At 23.6% G+C, this 24,358-nt stretch overlaps 5 protein-coding genes and 1 pseudogene across 6 annotated transcripts; 2 read left to right on the top strand and 4 right to left on the bottom strand.

Annotated features, from left to right (window-relative positions):
- Positions 1-670: 670 nt before the first annotated feature.
- Positions 671-4,921, bottom strand: MKS88_003855 (transcription elongation factor SPT5; the record flags this gene model as incomplete). The annotated part of the gene is made up of 1 exon (XM_067216985.1): positions 671-4,921. The coding sequence occupies one exon, from the start codon at positions 4,919-4,921 to the stop codon at positions 671-673; it is 4,251 nt and encodes a 1,416-aa protein (XP_067072664.1).
- Positions 4,922-6,999: 2,078 nt separating this feature from the next.
- MKS88_003854 (SNARE associated Golgi protein) lies at positions 7,000-9,331 on the bottom strand (the record flags this gene model as incomplete). Its single annotated transcript, XM_067216983.1, has 4 exons — positions 7,000-7,165; positions 8,025-8,157; positions 8,436-8,999; positions 9,175-9,331. 4 exons carry the CDS (start codon positions 9,329-9,331, stop codon positions 7,000-7,002), a joined length of 1,020 nt encoding a protein of 339 aa, XP_067072663.1.
- Positions 9,332-11,284: 1,953 nt separating this feature from the next.
- On the bottom strand, positions 11,285-11,551 carry MKS88_003853 (succinate dehydrogenase subunit 3; the record flags this gene model as incomplete). The annotated part of the gene is made up of 1 exon (XM_067216982.1): positions 11,285-11,551. One exon carries the CDS (start codon positions 11,549-11,551, stop codon positions 11,285-11,287), a length of 267 nt encoding a protein of 88 aa, XP_067072662.1.
- Positions 11,552-12,702: 1,151 nt separating this feature from the next.
- Positions 12,703-14,032, top strand: MKS88_003852 (annotated as a pseudogene). The gene is made up of 3 exons: positions 12,703-12,817; positions 13,190-13,709; positions 13,903-14,029. Coding segments are annotated over exons 1-3 (762 nt in total).
- A 1,409-nt stretch (positions 14,033-15,441) lies between these two features.
- Positions 15,442-16,637, top strand: MKS88_003851 (ATP synthase-associated protein; the record flags this gene model as incomplete). Its single annotated transcript, XM_067216981.1, has 3 exons — positions 15,442-15,444; positions 15,561-16,069; positions 16,307-16,637. 3 exons carry the CDS (start codon positions 15,442-15,444, stop codon positions 16,635-16,637), a joined length of 843 nt encoding a protein of 280 aa, XP_067072661.1.
- A 528-nt stretch (positions 16,638-17,165) lies between these two features.
- Positions 17,166-19,775, bottom strand: MKS88_003850 (SWI/SNF-related matrix-associated actin-dependent regulator of chromatin; the record flags this gene model as incomplete). Its single annotated transcript, XM_067216980.1, has 1 exon — positions 17,166-19,775. The coding sequence occupies one exon, from the start codon at positions 19,773-19,775 to the stop codon at positions 17,166-17,168; it is 2,610 nt and encodes an 869-aa protein (XP_067072660.1).
- Between the last annotated feature and the right edge of the window lie 4,583 nt (positions 19,776-24,358).

Genomic DNA, 24,358 nt, shown 5'->3' with positions numbered 1-24,358 from the left:
GTAGGTATATGTATGTATATGTAGGTATATGTATGTATATGTAGGTATATGTATGTATATGTAGGTATATGTATGTATATGTAGGTATATGTATGTATATGTAGGTATATGTAGGTATAAGCATGTATATGTAGGTATAAGCATGTATATGTAGGTATATGTAGGTATAAGCATGTATATGTAAGTACATGTAAGTATATGTATGTATATATGCATATAATACCCAAAAAAAATAACATTCATCAGTTTGATAGGGAAAATAATAAATACATGTGAAAATAAAACAAAATAAAATGCATACATTAAAAATTATGCAAACTTGGCATGAGCGTGTGTGTGCGAAAAAAAATGATAAATTTATTATGTAATAAATATTATTTCACTATTTCTCTACGCTCGTGCAACTATATGCAAATGTTAATATATATGAATGTACACATACGCATGCACAGTTTACCGTTTTTGCTGAAATTTGCAAACCCCTATTTTCACTTCAACATTCATTTCGAGGAATAGCTTTCCTGTTGGTGCAAATGAAGATATGTCATAGTTCCGTTTTCTTTTTTTCATCAGTACCCTTTAGTATTACTTTTACACATTCGCGCATATACATATGTATACACATATAATACACATATATACTTACATGTAATATAAGCACCGTTGAGAATTATGCAAAATTCTTTTTATACATGAAAACCTTCTGAAGGGCATATGTTACATTCCCATGGGGAACATTCACTTGAACTTCATTATTTTGTATATCTATGACTGACCCCTCGATAACTTTTTCTAAATCTACAATTATAACCTCCTCACCTTTTTTACTCGGTTTTAATGGAACAACCGCATCAGAAACGATACTAAATGAAGTTTTGTCCGTTTCAATTTTTAAAATAGTGTATGTATTTTTTTTTATAACCTCTTTAATCCTTCCTATTTCATTGTAAAATGGCCCCGGGGTAATTACCTTTATCATTACACCTGCAACTAGCCAGCTAAGATATTCTTGATCGTTATCCCAATTACTTCTCCCCCTATTACTACCTCCTCTATTATTATTTCCCTCTTCATATCCATTGTTTGTTTCTTCTTTTCTGCCATCCCTACCTTCTTCCTGTGCGTAATTTTTATCCTTTCTTCTACTATAATCCTTGTTCCTTTCTCTTTCATTTTCTTCATCATAATTCGAAAATAAGGAACCCCCCTTATTCTTGTCTTGATATTTTAAATCAGTGTACTCTTCATCCGTATGATCTTTTTTTTTGCTATATTTTCTATTAACTTCATCATATTTATCTTTTTTGAACAAATTTTCTTCCTTCTTTTTGTAAGTATTATTCATATCCCAACCACTGGGCTTGCTACCATAATGACGATTGTCATTGCTATTATTATGACTACTAAGATGCTTCTCCCCCATATAATGACTATCGTAATTTCTGTCTTTAGTGTAAATCTTGTGGTAGGAGGAACCGCTATTCTCCTTCTCGTCCTTCTCCCTCTCCTCCTCTTCCCTTCTGAATATATGTTCTTTTTTATTATGTATGGAGGTGAGGGATACATTATGCCTGTCCTTCTGATCAGTCAATTTTGGGATAACAAATTTTTCATGTTCCTCGTGTTCTCCATACACGTAGTTGTTTCTATCCGTTTCGTTACTGTTTCTTCTCTTGTCATTGTTGTAGTAATAATACCCATTATTAGCAGTTCTTTCCCTTTGTTTATGGTTATTGTACGTGCTATATGTACTACTAGTATGTTTTTCGTCATACTTTGCATTAGTATCATTTTTCCTCCTATCGAATATACTTCTTTGATTTTCATTGGACAAAGGGGAATCATACTTTTTCTTATCATCGAATCGTTGACTCTTTTTTTCATACTTTTCTTCTTGTCTTCTTTTTGAGTCTACTGTATTTTCACTTCCTTTTAATTTCTCATCAAAAATGTTGTTGTCTCTATACGCATCAGCAATAGCACATTCTATTCTTTTTTGCCTAACTGTCTTTGGCTTAATTTTTAAGAGTAGAGTAAATTCATCTCTTTCTGCATCTATTACATCACCTAATAGTCCTTTATAAACACCTGTTAAAATTTTAACTGTTTTTCCAATAAAGGACTGAAAATGATTTTTCCTCGTAAAATTATTTGTTCTAAACAAATTATTATGAGTTATGATTTTTTTTTTTTCATTGTTATTTCCTGATAATATAGAATTTTCACAATCTATAACTACAAAACCATTATCTTCAATTTTTTTATTTATTTTTGCAAAAATTTTATTTTTCCATATATAATTAACTATGGCTAATTTATTTCTATGCATTCCTTTAACTATTTGTATAGTATCTTTTGCTTGAATTATGTTTCCATTTTCATCTTTACATACTTGTCCTATTGCTGACCTTTTTGTTGTAATGGCACCAATGGTTGTATGCAAAATTTTACTATTACTTGTTAATACACGAATGTGTTTATTTTTATCAATATAGGTTAATACACCAATTTGTCTATCACTTAATTCTATTAAATCTCCTATGGAGAATCCATTAAGGGTATTAATACCTCCTAACCCTTCACTAGTACTATTAGTAGTAGAACCTGTTAAATCTTGTATAGATGATCTAAATTCGGTGTTTAATGAAGGGGAAAAAATAAGTGCTACATTCTCTTTATAATCTAGTAGGGATATAAGACCACTCTTTCCTTTATGTATACCATTAATAACAGTTACATTATCACCTTCCATAAAATATTTTGTAACATCTGTAGGCATAAATTTAAATTCTTTAGCTATATTATCAGGATTTATTGTTAACATATTTTCATTAACACTTGTTATAGTTCCTATCAAATTGAACAATTCTCCCTTCATAATTTTTACTCTTTCTCCTTTTTTAAATAAATGTAAAGAATTTTTATTTATAAATGCTTTACTGATATGTAAGTTAATATCATCTTCATTCGTAATATTTTTATTAAATTCACGTATTTCTGTTAATGTGATATTAGCATTTTCACTAATTAAATATTTTATATTCATTTTCTTTAATAAATATCCATTCTCCTCAAAAATATTGTTTTGATATTTTATAGTTCTTGGATATGGACCATGCTCAATGACTCCACCTATTTGCTCAATTTCATCTCTATCAAAAAATTTTTTTAAAGGTCTCTCTTTTTTTTTTTTCCTTTTCACTTGTAACGCTTCATCTAATAAATCTATTTTCTCATTTGGAAAAATTCCACTCCGATTATTATTGTTCATATCATATTTATCATTGTTCATCATATAATATGAGTCATGTTTGTGAATGTTATCATCAAATAGGGAAATCCCCTTATTAATGGACACTGACAAGTTGTTACTACTATTATTATTATTATTATTATTATTACTATTATTATTATTATTATTATTACTATTATTATTATTACTATTATTATTATTATTACTACTATTATTATTATTATTATTACTATTATTATTATTATTATTACTATTATTATTATTACTATTATTATTATTATTATTACTATTATTATTATTACTACTACTATTATTATTATTACTATTATTATTATTACTACTACTATTGTTATTATTCATATTGTAGTTTTTTTCTTTTTTAAAATTATTATATTTATCATAAAATATTCTTGGAATTAACCTAACAACAGCATAGATTCCCTTTTCATGCACTTCAAAAATCTGACCTATATCATCCATATATACTCCTCTTTTTATTCTCACATATTCATTCACCTTAGGTATAATTACTTTCGAATGGCACATGGCAAATATGGATGTTAATTCTTGTACAGGTACAATTGTTATTTCATTTAAATTAATAAATTTAAAACCTAGTAAAAAACGTTTTAACATATACAGACTGTCTGCCTCTATGTATATGTACCCTTTTAAATTATCTGATACATATATTCCTTTAATATTAAAATCATTATCTTTTAATTTCATATATTTATAATATATACCCATAGCTAGATTTCTTTCCACATCATTTTTAAATAATTTAATTAACCACATTTTAGGACTATCAAAAGTACTTAAACATTCCCCTTCATCAAAATATTCATCATCTACTGACATTTCTTCATCTGTTAATGTTTCCCCATCTGTTAATGTATCTTTTATTTCTTTTTCATTTTCATATCGTTGGGATAGTTTATTTATAGCTTGAGCTAAATGATTTGTTCCACTTTTTAATTTTGTTTCATACATATTCTTTTTTTCTAATTTTTTAGCTTCTTCAAACTCTTCAATATAGGAACTAGCATACTCCTCTTCCTCCTCATCATCTCCAACTTGTGCTTCTGTATCTAAAAAGGTAGAAACGTATTTATTTTTTGCCAGTTTCCTTTTTTTTTGCCCTATTTTATTTGATTTTCTATCCATATATTCTATATCGTTTTCTACATAGTCCTCATCCTCTTCCTCTTCTTCCTCCTCATCCTCTTGAGCTTCATTGTCCATATAATATGACGACATATAATTATCTTTTTTCCTTTTCTTTTTCAATTTGTGGTGTTCTGCACCTCTACCGTGCTCCTCGCCCTTGCCCCCTTCATTATATACCCTCCCATCATGAATTATACTCTCATCATAATTTACACTCTCATCATGATTTACACTCTCATCATGATTTACACTCTCATTATAACTTACGCCCTCTTCATCATTTGAACTCTGTTCCTCGTTTATACCCGCCTCACCCTTTTCACTCAGTTCATCATCTTCATTTTCTCTGAACAGAATTATCCCATTCATTTCTTTCTCATTTTGTTGTGTTGCATTATGTGCCTTCCCTATTTCTTTCTTGTGAACATTTTCATATTCCTTTACATTTTCCTCTCCTTCATTTGCGTTTTCACTGACTATTGTTTTATTTCCATCCATCCTTTTTTACCATTTATTCGTGACTTATCTTTTTTTTCTTTTTTTATTTTTTACTGCCTTTGACTTTATTAGTTGTCACTAATTTATTTTTTTTATATTTGGCACTATTTTTATTTGGCACTATTTTTATTTGGTGCTACTTTTATTTGGCACTATTTTTATTTGGTGCTACTTTTATTTGGTACTACTTTTATTTGGTACTACTTTTGTTTCATTATATAATCCTTTTATATTCATTCATAATCTTTCCCCATACATTAACTACATTTTTTTTACCTTCAACATATACACCATTCAAATGACTATAAAATAGTGTTAGCCAGGTTTTACTATATATATATAATTATGTATGTATGTATGCATGTATTTATATATATATATATATATATATGTATGTATAATATATATATATGTATAAAATGAATGTATAATATGTATGTATAATATGTATATGTATAATATGTACATGTATAAAATGAATGTATAATATGTATGTATAATATATATATGTATAAAATGAATGTATAATATGTATAATATATATATGTATAAAATGAATGTATAATATGTATGTATAATATATATATGTATAAAATGAATGTATAATATGTATGTATAATATGTATGTATAATATGTATGTATAATATATATATGTATAAAATGAATGTATAATATGTATGTATAATATATATGTATAAGTTCTACTCCATATATATCATCATATATATGTATGTGCCATTTTTCGAAGCGCAAAAACTCACTCTTCCAAAAAAGCAGTATATTCAAATATTACCAAATTAAAAGGAGAAAAAAAAAAAAATTTACAAATGATTACATAAATGAGTACATAAATGATTACATAAATGAGTACATAAATTAGTACATAAATTAGTACATAAATAAATATATAAATAAATACATAAAAAATACATAAACAAAATACATAAAAAAATACATAAAAAAATACATAAAATAATACATAAAAAAATACATAAAAAAATACATAAAAATACATGTAAAATATGACTTCAATGAATACATATATAAACAAAAGGACAACTTAACAGTGGAGTTATATACCAATTATAAAAAAAATATTTTAATTTGCTTTTTTTTTAAATTCATATACGTACAAAATAATGTACGCAACAGGAACAAATGGTAATTGCTTTTGCTGAAATAATAAAGAAAGAAGTAATGCATATTGTGTTACGCAGTATTATACGTACATGTATATATATTTATACATTTATGTATATGTATATGCATATGTATACGCATATGTAGATGTATATGTATACGCATATGTACATAATAAATTGTTACTAATTTAAGTTAAAATTAATTCTCTGCATATACGGATTTAAATGCATTTATAAGCAATACTTATCACGCAAAAAAAAAAAAAAAAAAAATATAAATAAAATGAAGCAATAATTGTAAATAATTTATAATTTCTCATTCCTTTGCTTGCAAATTAATTTTCAGATGTGCTATTTGTTTTTATGTAAAAAAAGCTTTTTACTTTCTGTAAAGTGGTATAACGCGATGTAAAGCGATTTAACGTGATGAAACATAATGTAAGTGTTTTTACATATTTATACATTTTTCCTTTTGCATAAAATATTACATAGTAATGATGCTTTTTTTCCTCTATGCATATTTAATATTTTTATGGACGAACAAGGAAATGCTAAAGATTAATTTTTTTTTTTTTTTTTTTTTCTTATAAAAACAGAATAAACAGGTTACTTTATTTTGCAAAGACTCTCTTGATGGGGAAATACACGTACATACGTATTCATATAAACGTACATTATACATATATATATATATACATATATATGCATTTTATGTGAGCTAAGGCCGAATTTTGAAATAGATTTGCCTCAATTAGAGATTATACCTTAAACAAAATCAGAAGAGCTTAAGACATTTGCATTAATTTGTTCATGTTCATTTGGTAGCATATTTGCGTATATTTGTATATATGGATATATTTAACATTCCCACAAATATAGGCAAATATGCAATTCAATTAACACGTGAACATTCGCTAAAATGAAGTGTCCAAACACTATAAAACATATGGTAAAAAATGTTTGAAGTGTACAACATTATTATTACAATCATTACTATTTTGATCATTACTATTTTGATCATTACTATTTTGATCATTACTATTTAGATCATTACTATTCTTATTATTTGATATTATTTTTCCAGTACAACAAATTTGTAACCTACAAAATAAAATAATTCATGCGCATTACTTTATTTTTAAATCTCTTTTGAGCAACTATTTTATAAGTCGTTTTAACATTTTTTATGTCACGTTTGTACACACTTTTTTGTATTTATTTCAAAAGGTGTAAAACGTATTTATACAGAATTAGGGAAAAAAAAAAAAAAAAATGTATATATTTTTATTTACACCTATATTCACGTTTATATTTTAGTATCTCAAATAACAAAAAAAAAAAAAAAAAAAAAAAAAAAAAGTACCATTGGTACCATTCATGGCTTATAAAACAATTAAAAAATGGAAGTTATTTAAATTATAAATAAAAGAACGAAAAAAAAAAAAATGTTCAGACATATACATTTAAAAAAAAAAAAAAAAAAGCACAAAAAAAAAAAGAAGACGAAGATGCAAAATATAAGATAACAAAGCTTTATATATTATAATAACATAATTGAACAAAATGTTTTTTGTTTAGGAGTTGCTTACAATAACAATAAATGATAAAAATGTATAAATTCGTAATTACGAAAATGGTATATAAAATTACATATGTTTAAATAAGCTAATTGCGTAAACAAATAAATATGCACTTACATATACATATGTGTGTATGTATGTATGTGTATATGCATGTATGTATATGTATATGCATGTATGCATATGTATTTGCATATGGGGATTCACATAAAACAAAGTAAAATCTTTTATATTACTAATCTAATGAAATAACGTAAGTTATAATTTTTATTATTTCTATAAAATTATTAAAGAATTCATATCATCTACGTTATTACTGATATGACTACTACATTACTATTATTACTAATTAACATTAACCAAATTTTGCTAATTATTACCTTGTCTGAATTCTCATATCCTTACACTTATAATTTATAACTGTTTGAAAAAGTAAAAGCAACACTATAAACGTTATGGACATATAGAACTGATTCGTCATATTAACAGAAGATATACTGTTAATTGCTTGACCTACAGAAACTACAAAAAAGCGTGTGCATTTTATGTTTATATAAGTATACATACATATATGCATATATATAAACATATGTGCGCATGTACGTATATATATGCATGTATTTAATTCCGCCTTTTGTTACTGAAAATGTGAGCAAATATGTGCAATCAAAAAACACGGAATGCCATAATGTATAAAAGTACAAATATAGTAATAATAACATAATATTAAAAAAAAAAAAAAAAATTTTAAATAAAAGGAACAAACTGTTAATGTTCAATTCATGAAATACCTAATATTATAGTATTCGGTAAAATGCCTATATATGTAGCTAAAAAAAAAGGGACAGCAGGAAGTTGTACACATGCCCCAACTAAGTTTATCACAACATTTGGAAAAACAGGGGTTAATCTTAATATTGTTACATAAACAAACAAATCTACATTATTTCTTACTCTTTTATTTAACTCCCGATTAAACTTAATAAGCTGTTTTTGAAAAAAATAATTTATTACTGTTCTTCCATAATACTTAAAAATTACATAAGTAATAAATGGTGCAAGAGTTGCTAATATGGAACAATAAAGTATGGAAAAAATATAATTATAAAATGCTCCTATTAATATTGTTATAACACAACCTGTGCCAGCCATCCACCATAAAAATATTGGAAATGATTGATATAAAATATATAATAATGATAACAATAATAATAAAACTAGTTCATGTTCATTTTTGTATGAAATTAAAGAATCGTATAATATCCTTACTTTCTCTTTATTTTGTAAATTTATTATATCTTTAAAACTTTTAGGTATCAAGGTTCTTAAATTGTTCTTACTTTCTATGCTAAAACCTGTAAAGTTAATTTTAATAATGTTCCTCAGAACGGTGTATATATATATATATATGCACATATGTACATTTATATGTACATGTTTAAGCATATGTAAACGTATATGTATGCAATTTTTTTTTTAACGTATGTTCCTTGACCTATAGTATCATGTAATTTTGCCTATTTTACTTACCCGGTATTAAACAAATATACACAAGTACTATTAAGACAAATAATGCAAATATTACTGAATAGTACAAAAAATGCAACTTAACTTCTTTGCTTTTTATTTTTTCAACGTCTAATGTATATGTTTCACTGGCCATAAGTTTTTCCTTCTCTTTTATCATCTTTGATACTTGATATTTTTAACTAAAATTACAACTAAAAAAATGTTTGCTATAACCTGACCTACTAAACTATACAAGTTAATAGTTCAATTCAAAATTTTATGTCCTTCGTAAATATGTGCATGTATCTAAATGTACATACAATTATATATATAAATACATATATATAAATACATATGTATATATACATAAATACATACACATAAATACATACACATAAATACATATGCATAAATACAAACAAGTCAGTACAAATATATATATATATATATATATGTAATGCGCATTAATCCATTTACCTATATATTTGTATTTGTTTCTGCGTTCCTTTTTACTTTTTTTTAAAATTTTTTATATATTTACGTCCTATATCACATTATTCCATGTAATAATAATAAATCTTAAAAATGAAATATATGACGAGCAATAATTATAAAATTAATTCAAATTTTTTTAAACAGTATTTTGAAATTTTAGGAAGTCACGAATAGAACAATGAATTTGTTTATTTGCTATATACATAAATATAAACACTGTTACATAAATATATGCAATTTAAAAAAAATAATAATATAAAAATATTTTGAATAAACAGTAAGAAATATACTTTTTTATAGTTTTAAAAAACATTACATAAAACTGCTTATGTAAATATAACATTAATAAACATGTTATGTGATATATCATCGTCATCAAAACAAAAAATATATACTCACTTTTTTTAAGTACTCTCTTAGGTCATTTTACAGTATTTCTTTTCTTTAAATTGGTATTATATAAATAAATTTAATAAAAATGTATTTGTACAGTGGGCAAAAGACTTCTGTATAGGGAAGTCAATAGAATACTGAATAACATGGGTGAATTTTCGTACCTCTAATATAATTGCTTTAAATAAATAAATAAATATATATATATATTATTATATTCTATTCATATATTCTGTTATTTTATTTTATTATATTTTATTTTGTTGTATTTTGTTATAATACACTGCATTTTATTATAATATTATATTATTATTATTATTTTTTTTTTTTTAATTAAAACGATAAATTCTCATTTTGCTTATACATTCATAATGAATTTTGCAACACTATATTTTCCTAATTATAAGATAAATCTAGGCATTTTATTTTACATTTTTATATTTCGTCTCTTTTCAAAAAAAAAAAAAAAAAACGAACAAATCTTACCAGTTATTTCCATTTTTTTTTTTTTTTTTATTATTTCTCCCCAAAAGAGTTTACAAATTTGTACAACTATTAAATTTTAAAATGAAAAATTATTTTATTATTTTTTTTTTCTTAATATCTCTGAAATTTGTAACTATATTAATTTGGTAAACGGAGTTAAGTTTAAAAAAAGAAAAAAAAAAATATAAGAAGCTATTGAAAATACGCAAAATATTTACAACAATTTAAAAATAAAAGAAATAATGAAAATTAATATTGCTAATTAAAAATTGTAAAATAACAATTTGGACATACAAATATACATGTGTATTGATATAGATACTGATAGTGATATATATAGATACATATACGTACAAACTCATACCTATCTTCAAACTAATCCATTTCCTTTTAAAGTGTAATATATATTGAAGACTAGAATAAAAAAAAATTTACAACTCTGCTTTAATTTGTATGGTGTATATAGATATGTAAAAGCTTCGTAAAAATATATCTTTATACCTTCTTACCTTCTATTTAATGTGCTACGTTAAAAAATATACATAAGATATAATTTTTTTCTATATACATAATTTTCCTTTTTTATTTCACAGGAATGAATAAGCGCTCATGTATTATTGTGCAAAATAAAAAAATATTCCCTTCAAATTATTCTCTCATTATTTTGAAATTATTATCTCACATTTATCAATGTTTGCAAGCGTAAGAAAATTCTTTTTTTCCTTTTTTTTTTAAATATATAAATGTGTTTTCTTTTTTAATCGTTTTTTTCTTCTGAATCATCTTTCATAAAGTAATCGAAAAATGAAAATATTTTATTAAAAATGTAATAATAATTTGTACCTATGCAAATACCTATTACTAAGCCTATAACCAAACCAGTTGAAAATCCCAAAATAGGTTTTGTAGCTTCTTTTTCTATTTCATCCAATTCTTTTGATGCAAAATAATGACTTAAAGATGCTCCACCCAAAAATAACGCTGGCAAGTAAAATGCATTCCGTAGTACAAATCTTTTTGGCATATTTTTATTTTATCTATTTTCATCAAAATATAAGATTGATTTTTTTTTTTTTATAAGTAAAACATATATTTAAATCAGCTATATATGTATACACACTTACGTTCTTTTATATTTTATATATATGTATGCTTTTAACACAACATAACGATTTTTTACCTTTCAATCAGGCATTAATACTATGTTGAAATAAAAAAAAAAAAAAATTAAATTAAATTAAATTAAATTAAAAGGCCTCACATTAATGTCATTATTCACGAACACTTCATAAATGAGAGTTATATATATATATATATTTATATGTATATGCTTTTCCGTTTATTGTAATAATAAAAAAAAAATACATGCGTATGTATATATATATTTGTATGTAGTACCGTATGTACGTATTTATGTATGTATATGTTCCTATCTATGCGGATGAGGCACATTATCAATTTGAATGGATAAACATGAATTTTGAAAAAAAAAAACAAAAAACAAGTGATTCAAAAGCATGCCCAATGAGCAAATTTTCTCTTATTGCTCTAAAAAGGGAAAGCATACTTGTACTCTACATTTAAAATTATTTTCCTATTATACGTTGGAATAATTTGTTACTCAAACTTTTACAAAACTTGACGAAATTTGCACCATAAAATTCTATATCAAAAAAAATAGTAACATGAAAAAACATAAAAAAATAAAAAAATGATTAGTATATTTAAAATTTTACAGAAGAGTTATTTATATTCGTATTTATATTTATATTCGTGTAAGTGTTTATGTTTGTATTTATGTTTGTGTTTGTGTTTGTGTTTGTGTTTGTGTTCATGTTTGTGATTGTGATTGTGTTCACATGTGTGATTGTATTTTTTTTTTTTTTTTTATCCAGCAATATTTACTTTCGCCTGTTTTAATATTATTTTACCAAAAGAATGAATTTTGCGTAAAAAAATAAAATAAAAAATAGGAATATTTAGGTAAAATAAAAGAATAGCAAAATAATACTGAGGAATATATGACAAAATAAACAAACGTAAAATTTAGATCATTATTTAGAGACTTTTTTTTTTTCTTTTTTCTTTTGAAAAGAGAATATTTTTTCCCAAGATCAGTGTAAATAATGATATAATACATTTAATGATTTAATTTAATTTTGTTTTATATATAAAATGCTTAGCTCATACTTTCGGAATGGTAAATATATCAATAAAGTCACCTATAAAAATATAAATCGACCTAACAACTTGCAAATTTCAGTTAGATATATTTCCATTTTAGCATCATGTAAAATCTATTTGCCTTTATCTACCGATCTTATATTTTTTAATGACAAAAAATTCTTCGGAGTAAAAAGAGTTGTTCAAAAAAGAAGTAATGCAAATATAAACATATTTTTAACAAATTTTTTTTTTATAAATGTAACCTCTTCATTACAATGTGTACAATTTTTATATTTTAAAAGTTTCAATTCAGACGAAAGGAGAAAATGGAAAAATGAGCTAAAATGAGCAATTACACATAATAAATGCGCGTATATGCTTTTATATATATGTGTGTGCGTACGTGAATATATATATATATGTGTGTGTATGTGCATATAAACATATATTTGCATGTTCATATGCATATATATATTTGCGCGTTCTTTTTCGGTAGAATACATGTTAAAACTAATACAACCACACCAAGAAAAATTTGATGTAGACAAATACAAGAAATATTTAGAAAAAGAATTTTTATGTGAAAAGATCGATGTAAATAATATAAATATTGACAATGAAAAAGAAGTTGAATTATACGAAAATTATTTATTAAATTATAAATATAATAAAAGAGAAGTTGAAAAACATGCTCCTCTTCCCTTATCCTTATTATCTTCTTCCTTCATAAGAAGAACTATTTATTCGAATAGAGAACATGTCCTGAAAAATTTAAAAAACGTTAACTGGAAAAAGTATTGTTGCAATGTCAAAGGTGTAAGATGGCATGCTAGTGGAGCATGGCGAGTCTATTTTTGTAAAAGAAATTATCAACATAATTTTTTTGTTAAGTGTGACTGTTATTTTAGAGTAAGCATTTACGGTTTTGAAAAAAGCAAGGAACTAGCTGTTCTCTACAGAAAAAGGCTGGAGTATGAATATATATTACTCATGAAAAGGTGGAAAGAAATTGAAATGTAAGGGAACAAATAAAATAAAATAAAAATAGAGTAAAAATAAAGTAAAATAAAGTGTTCTAAATTAATCATAGTTGTTTAACCTTAATTTGTATAAATTTTATGCATTTTTTTTCTTTTTTTTTAATATTCTTGAAAACGTGTAAACACATTCCATGTTCATAATTTTTAAAAAATTTTATTTTTTGTACAGGGAAAATGCTAAAAAAAGAAAAATGATAAAAATGTCAAAACAAGATAAGCAAAATTTTGAAGATACAGAACAAAATGATGATAAAGATTACATTAATGAAAATTCAAAACAGCACAATATAAATTATTAAATTTACACATAGTTTTAAATCTTATAACTCTGAAAATTTTACGAAAAGGATATTATAAGATAAAAATAAAATATATTTTTTATTAAATTAAATTATTCTCATTTTATGCAACATTCTTTGCTTGTATTTTGTTCGATTATTTTATTATTCTATTTTACTAATCATCAACAATATTATAATCTTTTTTATGCAACATATTTATATATAAAATATGATTACATAATTTTACTCTTTTAAATTACGCAAAATCGAACAAACTCATTTTTGAATAGTAACAGAATTGCTACTATATAATTTACATCGCTTTGTAGGATAATTTCAAACTCTAATTTAAATTCAAAACAATTCTCTATTTTTTTCATATATACACATATATAGGAAAAGCTTTGAAACTCCTGCATATACATATGTAAATATATATATAAGTACATAAGTGCATGTTACACAATGGCAGATCTAAATAAATTAATTTTGTGTAAAAGGGACTAATGAAGTTTGCATAACACCTCTAAAAAAACGTCCGAAATACTGTAACAGTGTATTGTTGCGAAAAGGATTTGAAACATTGATTCTTTTTTATGTACTACATTTCTTTTTTCTTTTTCTTTTTCTTTTCCTTTTTTTTTTTTTGCTTTCTTTGCAATATATACCTGAATCCTACAATAAATTATAATAAAATTAATTTAACATTTTTTTTTAAATTATTTACAATAATACAATATAAAATATAATTCATTTAAATTGTTTTATCCTTTTTTAATACTTTCCTTACAAAAATGTGCCTTAATTTTGTTATAAAATTAATGGTATTATAAGAAATAGTAATATTAATTTTATGCAATTGTATAATATTAACAAACTCATACCTTGTAAAAGTGTAATTAATTTTTAAAAGGGCATAAAGAATATTAAAGAAAAAAAAAAAAAAAACAATATATATATATAAACCCGGCGTACAAGTAAATAAAAATAATTCTTATCCGTTCTTAAGATTATTATTCCATTTTTGTAAATTAATACATTTATATATGACACATTTCTTTTATTTTTTTTTTTTTTTTGTTTAATAAAATTTCCACAATCTTCAACTACGTATATTTTCCTTAGCTTTTTTATTTGTATTATTTATTTATTTTTTTTTTTTTTTTTTTTAACCTTTGGATGTATATGTATGTAAATGTACACTAATTCACATAAATGTATGTAAATTCATATAAATGTATGTAAATTCATATAAATGTATGTGAATATACAAGTGAAGGAAAAAAATTGTGTAAAAAGCTTTTTTTTTTCCCCACCATCTCTTTTAAAAATATATAATAGTAGTAACCTTCAGATATTTAGATAATTCAAATATACTTACGTAAAAGAAAACTTTCTTACTTTAATGTTGATACTTTTTACAAATTATGGTAAAATGAGAAAAGAAAAAATAGTGCTACAAAATTCACCTTAATTTTTCTTTTTTTTTCTGTTTTTTCCCAACCTTTTTACACATTTAATGTACTGTTTTTTTTTTCCTTTTTAGTTGCGATTAAATAATGTGCGACTTTTCTTGAAAAGTAAAATTCGATTTAGTGGTGGCAAACAGCATCCCAAATGGGTTGTAAAGGACAAAGAGAAATATAATATATATACATATGACAATTCATATTATGGGGAAAATTTCAGATATAATAACTTTGTATTACATATAAGATCATACAAATATTATATTGATTATATAATAGAAAACATTTACAAAACTCTTAAATGTTGTGGCAAATTTTTCTTTAATCCGTTAAAAAGTTTTATTTTAAAACATAATCCTGATGTTCGATATCAATTAGTAGCTCTTTTGGCCTTTTTCGGAACAACGTCAGCTATAACATGTTATCACAATAATATTTATCAAAATATTATTGACGTAACAAATATGTTAGAGTTGGGAGTAGTAGATGATATGAAAGACAATAACTTTTTTGATACACAAAGTGAATTGCAGAATAAAAACATAGACGATTATAGTCAAGACCATGAAAGGCTTACGGATTTGTGGTAAGCTCCTTTTGCGTGTATTAATATGTATATATATTTGTGTAGAAGTATGCATATACATATGTGTGTATATATACATAGCGAATAGTCGTGTGATATATGTTTCATGTACAAACATCTTATTGTAGTGTGTTCCCATTATATATGCAAATTGAAGAAGCTTGTTTTACGTATAATTACACAATTACATAATTACAGTAAAACATAGCTTTTTATTTCCTTTTCATTAACTATTAGGGAAAAGGCACTAAAAGATGCAACACAAAAAAACAATTTCAATGAACTGTGCAAATATTTAATTATAAAAGAGGATGAACCAATAGTTCGTTTTAAACCAAAACATATTTGGAGATACAACATGATACCTTATGGGGAAAATAATCCAGACACACAGACATTTCCAATTCCTTCATATGAGAAACCATTTAGGTCATTTGCTTTAAATTTTACATATAATAATTTATCAGGTAATTGGGGGGACTACATTGACAGGAGAGATAATAAAGGATCTTTATTAAGACCATCAAGATACATGTTCACGGATGTACTCATACCCGCAACAAAATAAAACAAAATGGCGATGATGCTGTTGTTAATTCACTTAGGCTTTTTTGTATATGTGTGTATATTTTACGTAAATGCATATACGTAATAATGTATGTATATATATGTACATATGTGCTTATAATAAGTTTTTTTTTTTTAATAAGAGGAAAAAAATTGTTAACAAGTTAAAGGATATAATTAATTTATTAAACTGCTAAAATAATTTTTTTTTTTTTTAAACTGCATTTATTTAAAATTTAAAAAATAGAACTGCACAAAATTGAATTATATTAAATAACAATGAAAATAGAATTAAAAAAAAATTTTGTAATATTCAACAAAGCTGAATTAAATTTAACAAGATGAATAAAATCATACAAGAAATAAAAGAAAAGGTAAGCTACAGTAAAAAATCATTATGGAAAATCATATATTTATTTTTTAAAAGTTGCGGGTTTAAAATGTTCTTTAAATTTTGATTACATTATATATACAATATGCAGTGTGTACGCTTGTAATATGATTTCCCTTTTAATATTTTGTCCATTTCTTATGGAGCAAAGTTGCCAGAATTGTAAAAATTTTCATTTGGGTATAACTCCATAGGTAATGTACCATTATACATTGCATTAAAATCATTTTGAGATGTCATATTAAAAGGGAAATTCATGTACGTTGGGTAAGCAGCAACCTGATTAATATTATAAGCGTTAAAATTAACTTGTTCATTATTTTGCATAAAATTATTTTCAGCATTCATGTTTAACCTTACTTCATTATCATTTGTATTGTTATTCATCTGAAAACCACCAGAGTTTTGCATATTGTTGCTTTCATAATTTATATTATTTCCATAATTTTGCATCGAAATGTTAAAAGGGTCTGGAGTGCTATAATTCATATTATTATTATCATAATAATAACATAAATTATTGTTATTAATATTACTATTATTATTATTAATATTTTGCATATTGCTCACATTTTGCATATTGTTCATATTATACAAATTGTTCATATTATACATATTGTTCATATTAAGCATACTGTTCATATTAAGCATATTATTCATATTATTATCATTATTGGCATTACTGTTATTATTGTTATTATCATAATAATTATTATTATTATTATTACTATAGTTGTTATTGCTATTACTATCGTTATATGGACAATAATTATTTTGTTCATTTAAAGGTACTCTTTGTTTTTTATTTCCATTCGAGCTCCTACTACTAATCTTTCTTTTACTTTCCAAATTCATAGAATTTAAAAAAGATTTAAGAACATCATCCAAATTTTTATCCTTAATTAACAAATACTTTGAAATGCCTCTATGAACCCAAGGGAGTTTATAATAATTGTCATCATTAATATTAGCTGCTTGGTCATAAATGTAATCAATATTATCATCTAAATTTTCGAAATCCACAGGAAATTTACTATTCATTACATGCTCAATAAATCCACATGGGTCTTCATAAAATCTTGTATAACGTAATCTTAAATTATTCTTTTTTCTAATCTTACATAATATATTTATAATATCATCATCTATACTTTCTATTTCACTTTGTAATCCATTCATCTTTTCAAATATAGTAACTCCCACAGAATTTAAATTTAAATTTTTATACTTTTTACAAAATTCGGAGCACTCTTTAATTAAATATTCCTCTATATCACCCTTTTCTGTAAGTACAGTTATTATTCTCCCACTGTTTATATAATCTTTCTTATCATAATTTTCCTCCACATCTTCTAGTTCCATATTTTCCTCTTCCGCGTTTTCATTCACTATGTCACCACCATTTACATTCAATAAATTGTTCCTAACATCTGCTGGGTAAACATTTTCATCTAATCTATTATTATCCCTACTACATAAATTATTTGTAGTACAAGTGCACTCTTTAATAGAGTCTTCATTCAGTGTGTCCTCGTTCTCTTCCTCATTTATTTCATGCTTTTTTAAAAATTGTAATACGTCATTTAAGTGATGCGAATCAAGTACAAATTTTTTACGTTTACCACTGTCTAAAGTTACAAACGGTTCAAAAATATCAACGACAATATCATATATACTTTCAGATTCATCTTCATTCTCTAAGTCAACAATATGTTCTAGTACTATTGGTTTCTGAATTACAAAATTCTTCTGCAAAAGCTTGGGTAGATCACTAAATTCACATTCATCTACACCTAATATATCTTTTAACTTCTCATCTGTTTTTATTTTAGCACTAATGGAATCAACTAGGTCTTTTTCTAAACAATATTCATAAATGCGTTTCATTATTTCTGGGATGGTTTCTTCAGGTGACTTCATAAAAATACTTAATTTTTTCGATAGTTCAAAAAAAGGGGTTTTTTGGTCTAAAAATAAATACACTTTAATTATTTCATTTCTTCTTTCACTTAGTGTACGTGTAAAAGTCAATTTATCACAATCGTAATAATTTTTGTATTTTTTATCATATACAATTGTTTCATTTTCTCTCATAACCATAATAGTTGAAAAAAAGGACGTAAATTTCATGACACTTGTATTACGATAATCAATGTTTTCATTATTTTCACAATCCTCATCAATGTCCGTACCCGAATATTTACTAACGACTTCTTCATTAATCATCTCACTTCCTTCTTCATCTTCATCATCATCCTCAATGAAATAACCAGAATTCCTCCTTTCATTCATTACTCTCGTAGGTAACCTTTCTGATTCATCTACATCATCATAATCACTCTCATCTGCATCTAAAATATAACCCTGAATATTAAATGTCATGGATGATGGGGAAGCATTTCTATAAACATTTGCTGAATCTTCAACTGTAATATTTGCAGGATAACTTAGTTCTCTGTCTCCATCATTAAAAACTGTAAATACATGCACTCTTAATTTACGCCTTAATTTTTCTGTATTTACTCTTGACGAGAATGCTTCATTGATATAGTAGTTGCTCTTATCAATACATCTATTTAGTTCATATCCATATTTCATTAATGTTTCTAGTAAATTAATACTTTTTCCATCTATTTCCTTTATTGAACTTGTTATAACTTCTCGCAATAAATCTCTTATTACATAATCTTTCTTATATTCGCTATCATCATATACACTAATGGAATCTAAATCATCTACAGGTTCCATATATTACGAATTTAACACAAAAAATTTTAATTAATATATATGTGTACGTTAATGTACATGTGTATATATAAATATATATACTTATACTTAAGATTAAAACTTCAGTGTTATTGCGGTATTCTTATTTTTATTTTTAAGTATACTATAGTTGTACATAAAATTATAAAAAGATTATCTGTTAATTTGAAATACGAAAAAATGATAAAAAAAAAATGTGGAAAAAAAAAGGGAATAACGAATTAAGAAAATAAAAATTTCATAATAATAATAAATTTTATTTTTTGTAATTAATTTTTAAAATATAAATTTTACTTAAAAAAAAATTATTTAAAAAAACTTTTATAATTCAAACTTTTTGATAACAAATTAAAAAAAAAAATTTATATATAATTTTATTTTTTATGCCCAAACATACTCACATTTTACTATGTTACTGTACTTCAAATAAATATGGCAGGAAATACTAATTAAAATGTGAGTACTATTTCACAGTTATCAAAATGGACCATTAAGCTACAGAAAAAAAAAAAATTGAATATAGTATATTCACTTGAAAAAAATAGAAAATAATCGCTCATAAATATATATATATAAAAAAAAAAAAAAAAAAAATAGCATTTAAAAAACGTAGCTTTTATATTTGAGAAAATAATTTGTCCATAACCTAGAAATTTTTTTTTTTTTTTAAATAAAACTATGAATTTTCTAAATTTAAAATATACAATAGTAAAAAAAAAAAAAAAAAAAAAAAATTTGCTAGGGATTCATTTTTAACGTAATTTGAAAATGTAGAACCCAAAATCAATACTTAAAATTTAAAAAAAAAAAAAAAAACACGAATTTGTAGGAACCTATTCAAGTAATAATAGGTTATTATGAAGTTTTGGAAATGCACCTTAATAAATAATTCTTAGGATTACTAGAACTTGAAATATGTAAAAATATAAAATAATATAATGTGTAACAAGCTCAAAAAAAAATAAATTTACATGCATGGGCTAATAAGCTTTCTACCAATATACAATGAGTTCAACTAAAAAATTACACTAGAATTACAAAAAATAAACGACAAATAAATTCCATGAAAAAATATGTTTTTATTTGAGCATTCACCATTTCAATTTTTACTTTCGTTTTATTTTAAATAGAAATAACTTCTTATTCTTACCGTATATAAAAATATATAGAACAAGTTATTACATATTCATAATATGTATATTGTAAAATATCCTTTTTGCCCTGAGATAATTTTTTTACGTGTTAAAAAAAACAAGTGTGCCTTTGTACTTCACAACCCACAATTCTTTTTATAGAAAAAAAAATGTGCTCAAACACAATGAAAATTATACAAAAGGGTCATACAGATAATAATGAAACTCAGGATAAACTAAATGATATTATTGCAATTATTTATATATATATTTATTTAATATAAATGATAAATTAAGGTCCTAAAACGTAGAAATAACATCATGCAAAAAAAAAAAAGTGTATTTTTTATCAACAGACGTCAAATAGGTAGTAATTATTATACATAAAATAAAATGTGACGTTTAAAATTTTGAAGGGCCCTACATTAATTTTATGTTAGTATTGAATTAAAAGTAATAACACTATATTTTCAAAATCAAATTATGTTAAGAAGAATACACATTTTAAATGCAATACATTCTTCCTAAAATTAAGAAGTAAATTACCCTTTTTCTTTTTCAAAAAATACTTCAATTGTACTACGTAAATGTATTTTTCTATTTCTTCGCATTTTTCTTTTATTTAAAAATGCACTTTATTAAATTGTTATTTCCTATTATTACTCTATATATTTTTGTATATCATATTTTCATAGGGAAAAGGTATTGTTTATTTCAAAACTTATGTGGTAGTTTATATTTTAGAAACTCGTATATTGCATATACATATTTTGAACAGTTTTCCATTGTCAATTATAAAAAATATAATGTTTTTTATTTTTTTCTTATTTACTACTATTATAGATAACAAAATTATTTACTAGAATAAGCTTTATTTGCCATGACTTTTTCTTATGGAATACTACGTAATATATTATATATACCGAATTTTTGTGCTTAATGGTTAAAGTATCTTCAAATAGAATATAATATTCATAAGTTCACTTATAATAAATATAATATATAAGGATACTGCAGTTTATTTATTTTTTTTTATTAATGTAAACAAAATTTTTTTTAGATTGAAAGTATTTCAATATTTTAAAATAAAATATTTTTCTTTGCCACTATTTTATTACATTGTTGTTTTTTTAATGTGTGAAACTGTAAATGTTATAATTCCATTATACAAAGATATTGGAATTTTAATACATAAAAAAAAAACTTATTCCCTTAAAAATTTTTACATCAATATTTAAAATATATTTTAATAGAAATCTACAAATCTCCCCATTCAATTAGCACCTAACAGCAATTTCTCTCTTAACAGTAGAAAATGAAAAATCAAAAAAAATATTCCTGTAAAAAAATAAAATATCTATATAAACCTATGTATTATTTTTTTATAAATACTACAAAAATAATTAAAAAATTAAGGATTATAGAAATACATAATTTTAAGTATAATACTGACAGAATGAAGTCCCCTTTTAAAGAAAATTATATTTAGAAAAATATGAAATCACCTCTGTAACTCGTAGAGAAGCATTTTATTAAAACAAAATAAATGTATCTAAAACGTTTAACATTTATGTATCAGCCCCAATATGTATTCAATAAGTTTAATTTCATAATAATTTAGATTTTAATTATGAAACATGGAATTCAAATGTCAATATGTTTTCTTTCTTAACTTTATGTTTGCCTAATTTTTCCTCTACAAAAATGCCGTCGAGTTTCATTATTTAAATAGTTAATATTTTGCCCATTTATATTATTATTAGCACATTAGCCCCCAATTTCTATATTACAACACTAAAGAATTTTATTTTCTATTTTTTGGGGATGGTACAGTCCTTTTATAACAATTACGTTAAAAATAGAAATGAATAAGAAGATATAAATTTCCAAGGAAAAGATTGAATTTTAATATCAACACACTATTTTCACATGAAAAAAAAAAAATTATAGAATAAAATATCTAATAATCTTAAATTAAAGGAAAAAAAAATTGTTCGTAATAATAAAAGTAAAACATTTATGAATATTATTTGTCAATATTCTTATATTTATTTATGTACACGCATTTTAAACCTTTAGTTAATATGATTTATGGTGCTGCCTATTTATATTTAATATAAAATATTTATTTATTTAAATAAAAAAATTTTTTTTCTCAATATATGGAACTATAATTTTCTTCTAACGCTTTAGACAATATGCGAGACAAATATTATAATTATGTCATTAATAGTTCATTACATAGTATAGGCGAAAAAAAAATATATAAAAATATCAATGTATTAATTACAAGTTTGTTCTTTAATATTTTTGCGCACCTTTTTAGAAATTTGAATCCACCTAAGTTACGGAAATTTTCCTTTATAGAAGTGTGTTTTTTTTAAATTACAACTTCAAGAAAAAATTATTCGTCTTATAAATATAATTAAAATATTTTATATATATACCGGAAAATATTATATATATTCATTTTAATAATAATTAAAAACAATAGGAGCTTATTGTATGATCCAAAAAAGAATTAGATTTATATTTTGAGTTATGCGTATAAGAGCTACGGCAATGTATGATCACTTTATTTTATCAAAAATATGTTGTTGATGTATCATTATTCTTATATATTCAAAAAAATGCATCAAAATAAATATAAATAATGAACAATACTATTGCATATTATACGATTATTGAACGTTTACATTTTATATATTTTTTTTATTAACGAATATAACGATAGGAAAAACGATGTACATTTGTTACTTGATTCTTATAGTACATTTATTTTTTCAAAAGGACAGTGTGTTATCTATAAAAAATGTCAATAAAATTATAACAACGCGAAAATATTTTAGTCAACTCTTTTTGGAAATATACCAATAAACAAAAATTTCAATTAATATAGGATCAAATGTATTTCTTATTTTATAAAATTAATATTAGCTCTAAAGTATATCATAAAAGTACATTATAAAATGGAACATAGTTTTATAAAATTACTACTAGAATAATTTTGTTTTTTTTTTTTCTACGTTCTATTATAATACATTAAAGAAAAAGGTTTTTCATTTTATCACAATCTGTTTTTCTGTATGTTTAAATAATGTTTAAAAATGTTAAGGAAAATTATTTTTTAAAAAGAATTCTTATATCTATACAAAAAGGCTTTTTTACATTAGCGCCAATTTGAAATAAAACAATATCCAACAAAATTTAAGTTAATCTTATCTTGTTATCAGAAAAGGTCAATTTATAACAGATCAAGATCCACTGAAAGGTTAAAGATATAAAGTTAAAAAAAAATACAGGTTTCAAACTTCCTAATTACAATAAATTATATGCTTATGCGCTTAAATTTCAATTTAAATTCTTTTACAGTATGTATATATCTAGCACACATAAAAAAAAAAAAAATGTAAATATAGAATCCTTTTATCA

The sequence above is a fragment of the Plasmodium brasilianum genome, chromosome 11, assembly GCF_023973825.1.
Source record: "Plasmodium brasilianum strain Bolivian I chromosome 11, whole genome shotgun sequence".
NCBI lineage: Eukaryota > Apicomplexa > Aconoidasida > Haemosporida > Plasmodiidae > Plasmodium > Plasmodium brasilianum.
This window is presented reverse-complemented; position numbering and strand designations above follow the sequence as displayed.